This window comes from Microcaecilia unicolor, chromosome 3, assembly GCF_901765095.1.
Source record: "Microcaecilia unicolor chromosome 3, aMicUni1.1, whole genome shotgun sequence".
Taxonomy (NCBI): Eukaryota; Metazoa; Chordata; class Amphibia; order Gymnophiona; family Siphonopidae; genus Microcaecilia; species Microcaecilia unicolor.
Genome location: NC_044033.1, coordinates 166,817,299 through 166,836,091, shown reverse-complemented (window position 1 = coordinate 166,836,091; position 18,793 = coordinate 166,817,299). Strand labels below are relative to the sequence as shown.

The window sequence follows — 18,793 nt, the reverse complement described above, 5'->3', positions numbered from 1 at the left end:
CCATAGACAGTCAAACCAGCTTTTTATTGTCCCAAACAGGATGGGAGTAGCCATCAGCAAAACCCCAATCTCCAATTGGCTAGCAGATTGCATCTCCTTCAATTATGCCCATGCCGGCTGACTCTTGAGAGTCATGTCAAGGCTCATAATGTCAGACCATAGCTATGTCGGTAGCCCATTGAGATCAGCCTCTGTTGAGGAGATTGCAAAACTGCGACATGGTCTTCAGTCAATATATTCATATCACTACTGCCTTGAGCAGGATATCTGACGTGATAGCCGGTTTGGTCAGACAGTCCTGCATGGTGTCGTAGAATCCAACTCCTCCCTCCTAAGCACAGTTTTCTTATGTTCCAGGCTGCATCTTCACAGCTAGTGTGTTTATATTTAGAGGCCTCGACATTTCAAGTCCCTATTGTCCAAGCGTTTTTATTTTCAATGAGCCTGGTAGCTAGGGATTCCTACACGTGAGAATACAACTAGACCTGCTTGTCCTCGGAGAAAGCGAAGTTACTTACCCTGTTGCAGGTGTTCTGTGAGGACAGCAGGCCAGGTCCTGTAGCTATATTCACGTTGGGCAGGAAGGCACCTGCACATGCAGGGTGGAACACTATTAGAATTTTTTTGAAACATATATACACTAGTCAGCGTATGCACCAGGCTGTGTCGGATGATGTCATCCACATGTAAGACTACCTGGCCTGCTGTCCTTGAAGAACACCTGCTGCAGGTGAGTAACTTTGCTTTATGTGCAGCAAGGAGCATCCATTTTACAGTTGTCAATATGGAAAACATCAACTGAGGGAACTTGGCTACTTACACATGTAAATGTCAATGCACATCCAACACAAATAACTTACATGATGCTGCTCAGCACATTCGGTTATAAAACTCTTTAATCCCAGTGTGATATTCCACCATAGAATGAACATTTAAACTGCTTTATTTTTAATGTAAAATTTCTTCTCTAAATCTTCCATACAAAGTAATAAAATTGGCAAGCACAATGCCTAATATCTCATTGATATCAACAAAGAACGCTGTTTTTCGTTACATGACCATCTGGTCTCTCTAAGGAATAAATGCATTATTAGATCCAAACCATTAAAACACATTTAAAACTTAAAGCGCTGCCGAAGGTAATGCTTATTGAAAAACAACTACTGAACTCATGATATTTTACTAGTATCAGAAGAAGTACTTGGAATACACATGTAGCTGAGCAATAATATTAATATACATTACTACGCCACAGCTGTTATAGTCATCTTATCCTTTCTTTCAAACTCGTGCACCTATCATTTCTCCCTTTTTGGTTTCTGCGCTTCTAATGTGCTTACCATTTTGCCTAGGCCTTTCTTTTTCCTGTCTTTTCTCTTTATTTCTTACTATTTGCTGTCTCTGGCGTGTCCCTTTCTGCTTAATTTTTATTTTTTTTATTTTTGTTACATTGTACCCCATGCTTTTTCCCACTCATGGCAGGCTCAATGCGGCTTACATGGGGCAATGGAGGGTTAAGTGACTTGCCCAGAGTCACAAGGAGCTGCCTGTGCCTGAAGTGGGAATCGAACTCAGTTCCTCAGTTCCCCAGGACCAAAGACCACTAGGCCACTCCTCCACTCAATGCCTACTTCATGCCTTAATGTATTTTTTGGTTTCAATTAGTTCCTGTTATGCTACTCTTCCTATGAGTTATCCGTCTGCCACATCCTGTACACATGTATACAATTGTTGGATCCCTTCTTAGTTCATTACTTTTCTATGTATTGTTATTCTATATATTGTAATTTTTAGCTATATTAACACCAAGTTTTGTAACTTATCAGTATTATAAATACTTCATTGTTTACCAATATTTTGTTCATTAAACAAAAAAGTAAATTATATCTAATTTTTCTCAGAAATATCCAGAAAAGCTTTACTTTGAGGGATTGGCAGAGCAGGTGAATCCTCCTGTGCAGATCCAGCCTCACTACCTGCCTATCTATTTTGGAAATGTGTGCCTTCGATTTCTGCCAGTCTTCGACATTGTAATCCACAGATTTCTAGAACTGCTTCCAGTTTCAAAATCACTGGAAACCCTGCTTGATCATTTGGGAGGCTTGTATAAATTCCATGGTGAGTTCAAATAATGTGCCTATCATTTTCTACTTAAATTCAAGTGATGTAAATATATGTTTGGCAAAAGGACAATTATAGAACGTACAATACTAAACATAGGAAGGCAGAAGAGTCACTTCAGGTTAATCTTTATTACATTACTACAATCACTAATTATAGCGACTCTTGCTTAGTTCAGAAAATAAATGTAGGTAATTACTCCTTTTGTTTTTACTAGATAGTACATGGAGAGGAGAATTCACAAGTCCAGAACAAGACATGGAAAATTCCCATTCTATTTTACTAGAGGTTCTGCTAAGCTTAGAGCCTTTTGTGAAATGGATGCAGGACCTTACATGAAAGTCCCTGCACATACAGAGGGAGCAGCGATTTTAGAAAGCTACACATGGAGAAAACAAATGTAGAAATCCTCAAATGTGGACCACATCCCAAACAGGGATACCCCCCCCCCCCCCCCCCCAGCGGTCTACAGTAGCAAATGTGCCCCAGACACACACATTGTCCAGCAGACCTCATCTTTTCATCAGTTCACTGGGGGTCCTGGGGTGTACCGGACAGGAATGATGCCCACTTTCTCCCACCTCGATGAGTGGGCCTTCAAGAATGGCTGCTTTGGCTTGTAGAGGTGTGATGGAGTCCGTAGGATGCTGCCACCTCAGTGTGGAAAATATTCTACCTTAGAAATATATTTTAGTAATTGGCTTTGTTCATATAGGCGATACGAAGAAATAGCTGCTTTGAGAACTGGTCATATTTTGTCCATTCGTAAAACTTGGTCATTGCTAGACAAATATGCAAGTTTAACGGGCTAATAACTGCTTGTTTTACTTGTTTAACTTATAAATTACTTGTTTACATATGCTGTCTGTTATATTCAATGTTAACCTACTGTAATTTGTTTTTTCTTTTGTTTTCTTATGTTCGTGTTTCTAATTCAAAATTATAAATAAAGATATTAAAAATATGTGTGTATATATATATATATATATATATATATTAGTAATAGGTTAGAATTTAGTAAGTATGACCACTTTCTTTTTGAATGTGTGTTCTTTATAGTTAAACAGTGAGGTAATAGAGTGACCAAAGTGTTAAGTGACCTAGGGACCTTGAGGAATGGAAAAACATTGTATGTCATTTGTATATTAGGGAGCAATTTATGATTCCAATATATGTGTAATCTGATGGTCAAGGGGTGAAGGAGTCTATCACAGAGGCTATAAATTATGTGTGTACAGTCATTAGTAAACTAGCCTATGCTCCTGTAATAATGAATCTTTCTTTTACATATTCCTTTGATCCTTTTGTGTTCAAGATGCCAAATTCTCTATGTAAGGATCAACAATTGTTGAACTGAGCACAGGCTAGTGTTTTTTTTATTTACAGTTCTACATCAGTATCAGAACCACCCAAAGGAAAATGACATGGGAGGGTCAGAGCCAGGAGGGCATGGCCCAGGAAGTATAAAAATTAAGGCCATTGCTAGGTTAAAGAGGCCTAGAAGGAAGTAGCATTGTGCCACAACATATGCCTCCACTACATGTGTGTGAACTATAACTGCTCCACATGGAACCTTGCAGGTTTTATATTTTTGACCCGAGTGATTGTTAGAGACTACACTAGTAACTTTGAGGAACCAGGACAGGGACAAGTAAAGTGTGTGCTGCTGTATTGAGAGGCAGTAAGGTATACCATGGTCTTGCAGGAACAGGCCACACGAGGACATTATTAAATTTACGGACTAGTGTTATGTTGAATTTTTCTCCTACCTGTAAATGGGACAGGACCCCTAATAGATGTTATTTTCTTTACCTGCAACCGCTGTGTAGTTCTGTCTTACCTGGGCGTCAGGCCTGCCCTTGTTTACATTACCGCAAGTGGTAAATATCACATGTATACAATTGCTGAACCTTTTTTTTTTTTCCTAAACGTTTCCTCAATAAGTTGTTTTGTCTTCACCAGCATCCTTGTCTTCAGGTATTTTGGAAAACCAGAGAGCAATGTCATGAACTTGCATGTTTATACAGACTGCATAACTAGCTGGTTTATACAGTTATCAAACAAATTCCTGATGTTCACTCTGGCCCTGATGAATCATCAGATTCAGAATTGGAATTACCCAAAATGTAGAACTTCTGGATTGTTACACCATATATCAAACCTTTCAACACTAGTTATTGCTTCAGATCTGTGATATGAGCATCTGCTTCAACAACATGGTTTGAAACCTTGATGATGATAGTGATGGTGGTGTGTTTTACAGATTTTATATTCTTAAGTCATTTTTCTGCTTGAATAGGGAGAGAAAAGTTTTCAAATCAATTTAGCATGTAGAAAGTGCTTATGTTCATACCTTTGTAAATTGCCTTTCTCATAATTTCCCTTCCTCAATGCAACTTGGTGTCAGTGTATTGTTTTTACAATGCATTGGCTTTTAGTCACACTGAGAAGAGGATTTCCACCAGTTTCATTCGAGGGAGGAAAAGTGGACAATCTTCATGAGTAGTGTTCCACCAAAATTCTAAATTTCAAAAGCAAGTGAATTGACCACATGTACTTGTACCTGTCACCAGTTTCAAAGTGAAAGTACGCATGGTCTTTATCTTAATGCAGACAGTTTGTAAATTACCCCTTTACAAATTTAAGATTATAAGAAATCTAGTCCTTAAAAATAAAAAGGAGCCCTGCCTTGCTATTTTATTAGAACTTTGCTTTGTGAGGCACAGTGTTATTTATAGACAGATTTTTATTAACTTGATCCTTCTGTAGTACTGTATTAATTAACAATTCAGTTCAAGCAGAATATTGCTTCCGATAGAGGACCAGAGATAATAGAGCCTACTAAGGGAATACTGGATATTATTTATAAAAAAAAAATTTAACAAGACCCTTAAGAAGTGAAGAATGTGTGTGATTGGGGGGAGGGACAGTTTTGAGAGAAGGGGACAAACATGGGAGGGGTTCTAGTAAAAAGGAGGAGTGTGTTGGTATAGACTTTGTAGAGAACAGCGAGAGGCTATAAGAACACAAGTTAACCCATTCTATAAGCTGTACAGATCTATGGAGGCATATGGGGACTAGCAGAAAAGGGAAAAGGGGAGTAGGTATTGGAAATAGATACCCAAGTAACCTCAGTGGAGACAAATGGCTCATCTTAAACAAAGCATGGCAACTGCTCATTCAGAATTTTACTGCAAAAAAGACTGGTGCCAAAGACAAATAATTTTGTCCTTTTTCCCCAGAGTTTCAGAATGTGACCAACAGAAATTCCCCCACCACCACCATGTCAGAACTATTCTAATGAATTTCCTGCCAGAATTTTAAATTTGTGACCAAAACTTTTCTGCCTTAATTTCTTGCCAAAATCTCCCACCTTTCTGAGGAAATCGCCCTCCTCAAACCCCAACCAATGAGGTTTGAGAACTCATTATAAAAAGATAAACTGCAGACCTCACAGCATACCCTAAAAGAAAGCCACATCGGTTCCACTTACTTGGACAACTGCAGTAATCCTGCTTCATACATACTCATTGTGTTAATCCTGAAAACCTGACTGGCAAAGTGTGCCTCCAAGAGAGGATTGAGAAGCATTGGAATAACTTGGCCCAGGGTTTCATCTGTAGTAAAGCTTGTTTCAAGACTAAGGAGCCCCTCTACTAAAAGGCATTAAGTTTTGGGCTTAAAGTGCTGTAACGCAGAATTTTAATGCACAGCAAGCCCCAAATTAATACTGCATCAAGAAGGGGTATTCCCACTATTTTTTATTGCAGATCATGTGTTGACATTCTGTTTAACACATGGTACCTGCTGGGAATACGAGTCAAGATAGCGATTGAGCTAGACATGCGTGTATGACCTCCCTTCCACTCATTGAGTATTTGGACTTTGTCGCTGCTTACTTTTGTGTTAATGTTTAAGAGGAAGGCCATAACCTGGGGGCATCCCCTCCGGCAGCGGCCCAGCACCTAACCAGGCAACTTTGGAGCTATTTGGGATCCAACAACGGGGGGAGATTGCAGTCGTTTTGGTTGGGTCTGCTTCACTTAATCATTCTTCCCCCCCCCCCCCCCCCCCCCCCCCCCCCCCGACAACAGCTCCACCTTCACCCAGAAGCAGTGTTGATAATAGTGAGTACCTGGGAGTACAGAGGGCTGGTTGTTGAGCCCGAGTCTCCAGGTTCAGGAAGGACACCTACTGCAGTTTCTTCTCCCATAATCATGGCATCAGCAGTGGGGCAGCCTGGTTTGAGGTTTATGCCTCTGGGAAAACACTACCACAAGGAGTGACACACAGGCAATGATAAATATATACATTTATTTTATAGGTTCTATCCCATACTTTTTCCATCTATAACAGGATGACTTATAGTATTGATATATAAAAAGAGAACTTGTTAAATCTTTTCTAATTATTTACATAGATGACATTTTGTATACATTTAATTTTTTTTGGCTATGTTGGTAGTCTGTATATATGAGCTTTATAAATGCCTCAAAAATTGTTCATAGGTCTTTAAGGAGCCCTTTTACTAAACTGCGTTAAAAAGTGGCCTGTGGTAGTGAGAGCATGTCTTAGGGCGCGTGCTGGGCCATTTTTTACCGCATCTAGGAAAAGGGGCCTTTTTTTTAAGGGGCCGGAAAACAGACGTGCGCTAAAATTGAAATTGGTGCGGGGCCATTTTTGGCCTGAGACCTTACCGCCACCCATTGACCTAGCAGTAAGGTCTCACGTGCTACCTGCATGGTAAGCATACAATGCACGCCAACTGCTGTTTACTGCCAGGTAAGCAGCCTGCAATAGAAAAAAAAATTATTTTCTATTACGGAAATCTGCATGCGCCAAATTCAGAATGACCTCCCGGCTCACATGCTAGCCGGGCAGTAGTACCGATTTTGCATGATCTGTACGCAATATGTTTGCTCATGGTCTCCAACGCAAATGTATTCCAGTTAAGGAAGAAAGTTTTTAAGGTTTATACTTGAGAAAGCTGCTCCTGTGAACTCCATTGTCCTCGTTAAATGGTTTAGAACAGTATTTTAGAAAGGATATCCAACTCAGAATATGGACGTCCATTTTTCATTTATTATAGAACATGCTGTACATCATCAGATCCTGATCTGAAATGGATGTCCATATGCTGGTTATGTCCAGCGTGAACATCCATTTTACAAACTGTAAATTGAACAAAACAAGGGATATAAACAACATTTTGGCAGCTTAGGAACATCCATGTTATAAAATAGCCACATAGACATCCACATGGAAGAGTAGACTAATGATCAAAGTAGCGGTCTGAGAACTAGAGGACCCTGGTTCAAATCCTAGTGTGGCTCTTTGTGACTTTTTTTTTTTTTTTTTTTTTTAATTGTGAGCCCTCCAGGGACAGAAAAATACCTACCTTGACTTTCTTTAATCCATCCACTGGAGAACTGCTCAATCGGAGCACCTTTCTGTAATCTGGACATGCCAGGTACCAGGTCTAAGTACCAACATCTGTCTTCTTGGACATAGATGTACCTTTCCCTTCTGAAATTGGAGTCCAATGTCCATATTTTTGCCTCTCCTATTCCCACCCAAAACATGCTCAGACTATATCCCCTTGCCATAGAGAAAGTACTTTAGTTTGAGATATCCATATTCCAGCTTTATAAAATAAGGATTTAGATGTCCATGCCTTATGGTTCTAGGTCAGTTCCCACCTGGACAGTGCCCACCCACCAATTCCCACTGAAACAATTCCCACCATACCAGGAAGGACAATTCCCACCCATAACCCAACAAAATACAAAACACACTAGGACAAGTAATCTCCCTCCCTTTCCTTTTCCAGATTGTTTGGAGGGCCAGTACCCCCCCCCCCCCGCCCCCTCCCCCCCCATGACATGATCTTTTACACATCTGTTTCCCCTTCCAGATATGCAGTTTGTGGGGGGGGGGCAATGTCCCCCACACACGTCAGACTAGGTTTCAACCTAATTCATGTTTAATCTGGGATCTAATTGTCGTAAATAAATAAATACAAACTGCAGTTCGTGGGGGGCATTGCCCCCCACCCCCCTAATTCATGTTTAATCTGGGATCTACATGTCATAAATAGATAAATACAAATTGCAATTCATGAGGGGGGGGACATTGCCCCCCCCCCACACCCCCTCAAACTAGGTTTATATGTTTATTTTTTTCTTATACAGTCACTCTCTTTAATATGATTAATGTTCATTCATCTGTAGTATATAAAGCACAGGTACAAGTACCTTCTTGTCTTTTTCTTTTCATCTGTGTATTTTTACAGGGTTGAATATTTTTCATAGATATTGGTTTTCTTCTCTCGACTGTTCCCTGGTTGCTTTGCTTCTTGCCTTACTACAACTCTGCTGAATGCAGTGTCACTTGCTTTAGTCAACTTTACTTCCTTCTTGAGTTTCATTGCCTGCCATTAAAGATATCTTAGTTGAGTTTGTACAAATAGAAGGAGGTTCTGTTAGATCTGCTGTGGGCCAAATTAATGGGATCCCAGCCATGAAAGTGGTAATTCAGACCACTACTAAATTTTGAGTCGCATTGTAAGGGGCATGTTGGGTTCTTTTGGGTTTGAATGTATTTAATACACTCAACTGTGATTAAAGAAAAGCCTTCATAGTTTATCATCACTGACTCTCTTCATTGGAAACATATCTAAAAATATATATTTGGGTCAGCCTGATGGCTCAGTTGGCAGTGAGCCCAGCATTTTTGCTTAGGGCTGGTGATACTAATGGGGCTCTTTTCATAGCCTTGGAATGTAGCATTCCCAGTTACTCTTTTATGGTTTAGTATTCTGTTATCTTTGTCATTTATCAAATATTATGCTTGTGTGTTTAGTCTCATAACTTACTCTTTTTCCATCTGCCTTCAGATCGACCAGTAACCTACTTGTATAACACACTTCATTATTATGAGAAGCACCTTAGAGATCGTACAAACCTCAAACGGAAGCTGGTTCATGCCATCATTGGCTCACTTAAAGATAACCGGCCGCAAGGCTGGTGCCTGAGTGACACTTATCTCAAGAGTGCTATGAATGCATGGGAAGAAAACCCATGGATTCCCGATGACACCTACTACTGCAAACTGATAGGCAGGCTAGTGGACAATATCCTTTCTGTGATTGTTGAAAAGTTAATGGAGGCGTAACATTAATAGCATGTAAAGTATGAATGTAGCACAAAGACCTTATAGAAGAAATTAATTGTAAACGTGGTATGTGTCTACTGTAATGACACATGCCTTTTTACTCCAAAAATGTGTAAGATATTCTGGGACTAAAAAAAAAACTTAGGCATTAGACAAAAAGAACAAAACATATTTTGTGCAATCTAGACTATTCTGATTTAATCAGCATCAAGATATGCACTGCTTATTTGGTGTAACCGTTTTAAATTACCATTATAGAATGCATAATATGAAAAGAAATTACACAAGTAAGTATGTAATAAAATATCTTCTCTTTTTTTTTTTATTTGGCTTAGTCTTTGTTTCTCCAGAGGTATGTTCCAAAATGTACAGTATTGTGTACTTTTTACAGTAAATGCTTATTTGGAAACTAGTGGCTAAGTTGTGCAAGAGGTTGTTTTCAGAGCATTCAATAAAATGTAATAGCTGCTGAGCTAAACCTGACTACTTCTGAAGCAACCGTGATAAAAAAAAATGGTTTTGTTTATTTGACCAAGTTGAGTCCTAGAACAGTATTTTCTTCTCTATGATTCAAAAGAGCAAAAGAGAATGTGATGCACAGTGTAAGCGTATGTACAATAAAAGAGAATTAAATTGTGACTAGCAAATATGTTTTTAAAAGCATTTTTCTACTAAGTTCTTTATTAACCTTTTTGATGTTGTATATGCATGCATTTGTACAAACAGTAGTTATTTCCTTTACACTATTTTACCTATGGCTGGAAAGTCACCAGGTCCATTTCCGAACTGTGACTGGAGATTCAATGAATTCCCCAACCCAGCTGCTCATGCTCTCCATGTTACTTGTGTTGAGCTCATGGCATTGGCAGTTCCTGGAAATGATGTTGGCAATGCTCTTCTCAATGTTGTATTAAAGAGGTATAGTACTGCATGTTGGATTTGTTGAACTTCTGATATAATTTTAAATTGTTAATGTTTTATATAGTTCTATTTGTTTGCTGCCAGCAAATCCTAGGACCTGGGTCAGTTTAATTCATCAGGTGGCATCAGGTTGTGTTTGTATTCACTGTTGCTATGTTGATACAATAGTGGAGGTATTTATTTTATTTAAATCTATTTGTTATACCACCTTTTCAAGTAAAATATCAGTGTTTTACAACGCCAGATAGTACATGATAAAAACAGGTAACACACAAAACCCATGGCACCCATCCCCCATACCTAGGTCCTGCATTTCTCAAGCATCCTGCCAGTCTTCCACATGCTTCAATGCATTGCCAGCGAAAGCCTCTGTGAAAGTGACCTCTCTCTGGCTGGTGGAGCCATTCCTCTTGTGTCCCACCCACAGGAAGTCACATCATTGAGGTAGGTCACGCAGAGAAAACGCTTCGATAGCCAGAGAGAGGCCAGTTTCACCAGCGACATGCCTCTGATAGCTAGCGATATGCTGCAGTGTGTGGAGGAGTGGCAGGAGGAGAGGAGTTCAGACCTGGAACAAAATGGAAGGGGAGAAAAGGGGAAGAAATACTAGACCTTGGTGGAGGGGAAAGGAAGGGAAGAGAGAGAGAGACCTGGACCAAAGGGAGGTGGGAGAGAGTGAGATGCTGGACCAACAGAGAGAAGGGAGGGGAGGGTTGTCGGGTGGGGGGTGCAGGAGAAAAAGGGAAGAGAAAGGAGAGAAACAACATGGAGAGGGGCAGAGACACAGAAGAGATGTTGACAGTGGATGGTGCATAGGGCCATGGACGCAGAGGGGCAATACTGGACGCAAGAATGAGGGACAGTGACATAGATGGGTATACTGGACAGAGTAAGATAGGGACCCAGAGAAGACGTATTGAACAATAGGAGGAGAAGAGGGACAGGGACACAGAGGGGACACACAGGAAAGAGGGATGGTGGAAATAGAGAAGAAATGTCAAAAGGACAGGAGACCATTGTGAAAGTTGAGAGAAGTGAAGAGACACTATCAAAAGCAATGTTCAGACAGTAAAGTTAGGAAAAATATATTTTTCTAGTTGTAATATGTCTTCATTGGAAAATGTGCCTACCTGTCCCTACTACCCTGGGAACAATGGTGTTAAGGGGACCCATCTGAAGTCCATTCAGTCCTAGCTACGCCTCTGCATACAGGGTGATATGGAAGAAGAATTGAATGTAAATAAAATGGAATGCCAGTATAATAGGCCTTGTGAGCCATTATGAGGATCTTATATTTGATTCAGGCCAACACTGGAAGCCAGTAAGCAGTGCATGTCGAGTATCATTTTGTGGTGCTGCTTTCCACAGCAAGTTAGACAGCTTGCCATCATTGGTAGAACCATGAATTCTACTTTATATCAGAACATTCTAGAGGAGATAATATCAAGCTATTTTGTCTGTGAAGCTAAGCCCTAAGTCATTCGTGCCGCAAAACAAGAACCCTAAACATTCAAATAAATCTACTACAGATTGGACAGAAGAAATTCTGTGCTTTGGATTGGCAACCTAAACCCTTTAGAAATGCTGTGGCAAAATGTAAGGCAAACTATTCATGCAAAAAAAAAGAAACCCTCAGTTCTGTATGGAAGAATGGGCCAAAATTCTTCAAAGGTGATGCGAGAGACTGATCAACAGTTAGAAGTAATATTGAATTCAAATTACTGGTGCTCCATGAAGTTTCACCAGTTACATGAGTAAATGATTCACATCCCTTTTCATACAAGGATACTTTTGGTTGAATAGATAAGCAAGATATATCTGACTTAGGGCTGCATTTCAATTAAAAATTGTAATCGCACTTAATCATGCAGTTTAAGGTGGGGCATAGTCAGCTGTCCATGAGGGGCATAGGGATGGACTAGGGGGGCAAGCATTTCCTCTTCCTCCTCCCCCCCAAACATTAGATATCATACCTTGGCTGGTGGGGATGCTGAAGGCCTGCCAGTTGAAGAAATCCACTGCCAAAGTGGCCCCTTTCCTCCTTGTGCTGCCTCAGGAGCGAGGAAGTCAATGAGGTGCCTACAGCCGCCAGTGCCAGCATTCCCCGAGCATGCTGGAGGCACCCCACTGACTTCCTTGCTCCTGAGGAAATATGAGGAGAAAGGAGGCTGGCTCAGGCAGTGGATTTCTTCGGCTGGCAGGGCTTCAGCTACTCTACCAACAATTGAACAGGTACTGCAACTTTGGAGGTGGCTTGAGCCCATTCTTTCATATGTACACCCCACTGTCATCCATTCTCTCTCTCTCTCATATATGCCTCACTGCGCCTTCACCCATTCTCTCTCTCATGTGTGCCCCCCCCCCCCCCCCCGTGCCTTCACCCATTCTCTCTCTCATGTCTCCCTGCTTTTACTCATTTTCTCTCTCCTGTGCCCCCCTGCCATCACCCATATGTGCCCCCCTGCACTTTCACCCATTCGCTGTCTCTTATATGCCTTCACCTTCACCCATTCTCTCTCTCATATGTGCCTACTACTACTACTATTTAGCATTTCTATAGCGCTACAAGGCATACGCAGCGCTGCACAAACATAGAACAAAGACAGTCCCTGCTCAAAGAGCTTACAATCTAATAGACAAAAAATAAAGTAAGCAAATCAAATCACTTATTGTGTACAGGAAGGAGGAGGGTAGGTGGAGGCAGGTGGTTACAAGTGGTTACGAGTCAAAAGCAATGTTAAAGAGGTGCCTTCACTCTGTTATGATTCTGCTTAGACAGGCAGGGGAATGACTGGGACTCACTTCTGATTGGCCTGTTAGGGATTGAGCTGAAGTCTGAGTAAGCAGAGGTCAGATCTATTTAAGCCTATCTCCCTTCAGTCTATGCTTTAGCATTTGATCCCGGTCAGCTGAAACCTGTTACCCTCTCTCTGTCTGTGGTAGTAGCACACTGTGCTTTCTTGGGAGTTGTTTACTCCTCTCTTTGCTCGTAGCTTCTCTTTGTGCTGGTTGTTCCCAGCGTATGCTTTGTTTCCCTAGCTAAGCTGCTTTCCCTGATTACCTTGCTCCTGTGCACCTGTGGATGCTCTGTCTCTGTGTGCTGGTTTTCCCAGCATATGCTTGTTTGCTTCCCTAGCTTAGCTACTTCCTTGATTACCTTGCTCCCATGCACCTGTGGGTGCTCTGTCTCTGTGTGCTGCTGAGTTCTGGTAGGAACATTGTTTGTGTTTTTCCTTTGTTAGCTTTAAACCTTTGACTACTGTGTAAGCCCTGCTTCTTCCTGACGTGAGTGTTGTTAGCAGCCCTTCCCTTTAGCCTGCTCTAACTCTTTGTGTGCTGTGCTTGTCTCCTGAGTCCTGTAAGTATTGCTCCTTATCTGTCGGGTGTATGTAAGGCAGTTTTCGCTGTTTGCTTGCTTTTCCCTTTGTCTCTAGTGTCTGTTATTTGACTCTGTAGCACAGCTTTGTGTGTGGTTTCCCTTGACCCTTGAGCGCTGAGTGGCACAGTCCTGTGTATTCCTATAAGTGGTTTCCCTTAATCCTTGAGTGCTGTGTAGCACAACCTTGTGTATTCCTATAGGTGGCTTCCCTTTTCCCTTGGGTGTTGTGTGGTACAGCCTAGAGTGTTCCTGTGGAGCTTCGCTCCTATAGAGTCTGTGTCCCATTCTGTCCGTGGCTTTCTCTTCCCCTGGTCGTAGCCTGTACCTGCCAGCTTCTTGTCTGTCGCCCTTCCCTTGTGTCTAGCTAGCGCTGTATGCATTGCATGTGCTCTAGTCCCTCCTGTGACTCCTCATTCTTTTTTCCTTCCCTAGTGTGTGACTCGGTTCCAGATTGGCCATGAGACCCGTGCGCTTGGACTCTGTACGAGTGGGTTCTCATTCGTCCGTGAGGCCCGCCTGAGTGGTCTATTTCCCTTTTCTGCTGGTGCTGGTTGAGTTCCCTTAGTGTGCGGGGCTTTGTGGCTGTGGGTTTACGTAGCGACTGTTTGGCCACCCTAGGCCTTGGCCAAGATCCTTCCGAGGCCGAGGCCTAGGCTCAAGGGCTCACGAATGGATTATCATACCTGTTCTCTCTCTCATATGTGCCCCCCTGCGCCTTCACCCATTCTCTCGTGTCACCCTGCCTTTACCCATTTTCTCTCTCGTGCTCCCCTGCCATCACCCATTCTCTCTCTCTTTCTCATGCCCCCTGCTGTCACCCATTCTCTCAAATGTGCCTCCCCTCCTGTGATTCTCTCTTAATGCCCCCCCTCCCCGCCCACACAGTTGGGTTCGGTGGTTGTCTCTCCCTTTTCCTCCCGTCCCCGTTTACCTTTTAATTTTCATTAAGTCTTTGCCCTACAGAAGCAGCCGGATTAAAACACTACCTTGGCCTGCACCGGGCCTTTCCTTCTGACCTGTCCCGCCCCCTTCTGAAAAGAAGTTGCGTCAGAAGGGAGCGTGATGGGTCAAAGGGAAAGGCCCAGTGCAGGCTGAGGCAGCGCTTCAATCCAGCTGCCACTGCAGGATGAAAACTTAATGAAAATCAGAGGGTAAACCGGAGGAGAGGGGAGAGGGAGATGCTGGACTGACCATGCAGGCAGGGGAGGGAGGGCAGCTAATCATCAATCATGATTAAATTTTTAATTGTGATTAATGATTTGCGCATTGCCCACGATTCGCGTGCAGCCCTAATCTGAGTTAATTATTCAGGTCAGAAGTTTATCAACATGGGCTACTATTAAGATGGGTTATTTTACTGTTATTAGTAAGTAAATCTCATTGCATAAAATGGGACCTATTCTAACATCATGGTTTAATAGTAAAATAACCCATCTTTATGGTAGCCACTTTGATAACTTCACTCCTCAGTGTTGTGTTTTTTTTTTTAAATCAGGATTTAGGTTAGTATATAATTATATTTTGAATATGGATTATATTATAATACAGACTATCCTAGGGAGTTGAGGTTTTTTTTTTTTCTCATCACTGTACATGAAAAATTGGAATAGGGGATGGGACTTGATATATACTGCCTTTCTGTGGTTACAGTCAAAGCGGTTTACATATTATATAGTAGATTCAGGACCTTCTCTTACCTACTAAGAATATGTTAATGACCTATGTGCCAAAAGCCACATGAACATTTGTGTAAAATCTCACATTTTCTGTTGTTTGCAGCCAGCCACTAGTGCCCAGAGAAAATATTACAGCATGGATGAATGCCATTGGATTGATTGTTACAGCATTACCAGTAAGTCTGTTAGTATGCTATGCTATGCTATTTTATTAGGGTCTTATTACCCACAAAATCCCTAAATATATAGGTTCAGAGCGGGTTACAATTAGACACCAAAATATATAAAAAATAATTACATCATTACACATAATACGTCACCTAATTAAAAACTACTCTCAAAAAGCCATGTTTTCAAGCTCTTCCTAAAAATGTTATATGATTGACTTTGGCAAACAGGCAGGGGTAATAGATTCCATAATTCAACTACAGAATAACAATAGGACCCTGTAAGAATCCTCTTATATTTAATACCCTTGACAGATGGAAAAGACAACATCAAACGCTCCTGACTACAGGTTCTGGATTAATAAAGTTCTTGGCAATATTACCACATAATATTTTAAAAACCAGACAGCAGATTTTAAAATTAACCTGCACTTTTACTGGCAGCCAATGCAGATCCTGAAACAAAGGCGTCACATGGTCAAACCTAGATTTAAGGTAAATCAATCTTGCTGCTGTATTTTGAATTAAACATAACTTCTTCATAAGCTTGATGACAACCCGGTATACAAGGCATTGCAATAATCCAGCATTGACAAAATCACAGACTGAACCAACACTCTAAAGTGTTCTAAATAAAAATTTTACGAATAAGTTGTAACTCTTTCAATTTGAAGAAGGATTTTTTAATAATCAATTTAACCTGTGGTTCAAAAGTTAATGATGAGTCTAAAAGTACACCTTGTACTCTAAAGACAGTGTCAATCTTAAAAGTAGTACCATCAACCATCCGAGTGGAGTCTAAAATAATATCTTTCTTCAAACCAAACCACAAAAGCTTCATCTTTTCCATATTTCATTTCAATCTGTAACTCATAGACCAAACATTGAAATTGTTCGATGTCCACCAATACACGTATAATAATTTTATTTTATTTATTGCATTTGTATCCCACATTTTCCCACCTCTTTGCAGGCTCAATGTGACATAATCTGATGAAAATTCACATGTACAGGAAACAATAAATATAAGTCATCCACATAATATAAAATCCATTTCCCTGATTTATTGACTCATTCGTAGTGTAGTCATGTAAATATTATATAACAAAGGAGAAATTGGCGAGCCCTGGGGAACACCACACAGAGGCACCCAAGGCTCAGAAAAAAAAACTATCTTTCAACACCATATAATGTCTAGATTTAAAAAAATAAAAACCGAAACCACTTGAACACCATTCCAGTTACCCCAGCCTCTGACAACCTGTACAATAAAATATCATGGTTTTCAGTATCAAAGGCCACGGACACATTGAATTGCAAACAATTGAAAAACAAACTCCCTGAGCCCATACGCCGTGCCCCCTCCCTACCCATCTTCAAATCAATGCTCAAAGCCCACCTCTTCAATGTCGCCTTCGGCACCTAATCACTACACCCTAGTAGCGCTCTAGAAATGTTAAGTAGTATTAGTAGTAGTAGTAGTAGTATTCAGGTCCAAAGATTTTTTTTTGTTTATGTAATCAAGCTTTACTGCTGCAAACAAACTTCATCCATTCTACCAATCAAAATAACCTCAATATGTTGTCCAAACTTATACAACAAATAGAGAACCGTCATCCATGAAGCCGAAATGCACAAAGATGTTACTTTTTTGACATATTTCACAGTGGAACCACATTTACAGTAAAGTGGGATTAGAGTAATGCCTGTTCTCCATGCAGGTAAAAATATGTACAAAAGTAACCACACATGTATATTTATGCACTGCAAAGAGTGTATTAGTTGTCCTTACTTTGTTGAGAAAAGAGGCTTTCTAAGGTACAGCGGAAAAGTTATGGTCTTAATGATAACGTACATACTTGCCATTTTTCATGGATTCTTATACTAGCTAGACATTGAATTAGGTAGTACTATTTGTGAAACCGTTTTCTTCCCAAGTGATGACCACACAGGACACCAAAAAACACAAAAGCAGAACACGAACATAATACATGAAATGTTGAACAGATAAACAACTGATTTTTACACAACATTGAATAGGAAACAATATTATTACAGTAGTATAACAAACATGGAACTAGTAAACATGTTACTCCTGCCAGAATTCTGCACACAAAAATTGAAGATTCTGTAAAATTCTTTAAACAGTATTTTTGCACCCACAGCCATCCACCTTTGTTCCCAGCCCCCCTTTCTCTAGTCCCACACTTCATCCATCTTACAGGCCCCCTACCTGTACAGATACCATCCATATTTATTTTTTCCAGCCCTTCCTTCCTCCACACTTCACCCACCTTACAGCCCACCTCCCTCCCTGTACACAGATACCAATCATCTTTTCCAGCCCCCCACCCCCTGCACTCACAGGTCCAGTGCGGGAGGAGCTGCAGAGGTGCACTTTCAAGAGTACCCTTAGAGCAGGAAAGAACCCCACTCTTTCCTGCCTGCTGCTGCCGCTCTTGTCGGTACCACCGCTTCTTCAAGTGTCAATCTTGTGAGGCTGCCACAGGAAGTCTCGGTGGCCTTTTTTTTTAAGTCTCTGTGGACATTTTGAAGAAGTGGTGGTACCGGCAAGAGTGGCAGCAGTGGACAGGAAAGAGTATGGTTCTTTTCTGCCCCCAAAGAGGCCACTAGATCACCAGGACGTGTTAAGGTAGGCCCAGGGAGGGCCCACTGATACTTGGAGGACAGGGTGGCCAGTCGGCCTTTACTGTGGTCCCCGTGGTACTGTACTGCACTGCACAGTGGGAACAGACACCATGGTAAAGATTCTGCACAAAAAAAGTAAATTCTGCGCTGTGCAGTCACACAGAATTCTGGCAGGAGTGACATGTGGAGGATAATTTCATAACAGGGTTGTGTATTTATGAAGGCTATTTAGGTGCCTATTTCTAGCCTATTTTATAAAAGCACTTTCGTGTCTATTCAACATTGTAAACCACATTGAGCCTGCAAATAGGTGGGAAAATGTGGGATACAAATGCAATAAATAAATACATCTTTATAAAATGCTACCAGAAATCCTGCAAAATAGTGGCTAGATTGAAGCAATGTACATTTATACATGGAGAGGGGCAGGTTGAAATATATGCCTGAAAATCATGATTCTAACTGTGTTCCACCCAGACTATTCACCTGAATATGCCTGCTTTAAAGTCACATACAAATATGCACTTAATTGAACGCATCAGGTAATTTTATAAGAGGCCCTTTACATGTATTTTGGCATATATGTTCAGAAATCCTTTTTAAAATTACCTCTGTTAAGATCAATTATTAAGCAGATGATGTCAGGCAAAATTTTATTTGAAACATTTATAGACCACCTTCCCAGTAATCTGGAATTACCTAAAATA

The 18,793-nt window shown here is 40.9% G+C and overlaps 1 protein-coding gene across 3 annotated transcripts in view; it reads left to right on the top strand.

The window, feature by feature from the left end:
* MED23 (mediator complex subunit 23) overlaps positions 1–18,793 on the top strand; it is a 261,969-nt gene that overhangs the window by 216,039 nt on the left and 27,137 nt on the right. For all 3 annotated transcript variants that reach the window (XM_030196548.1, XM_030196549.1, XM_030196547.1), the window contains 4 exons: positions 1,902–2,118; positions 9,017–9,253; positions 10,047–10,212; positions 15,374–15,446. In XM_030196548.1, the coding sequence (XP_030052408.1) occupies positions 1,902–2,118; positions 9,017–9,253; positions 10,047–10,212; positions 15,374–15,446 (693 nt within the window). The remainder of the gene's footprint in view (positions 1–1,901; positions 2,119–9,016; positions 9,254–10,046; positions 10,213–15,373; positions 15,447–18,793) is intronic.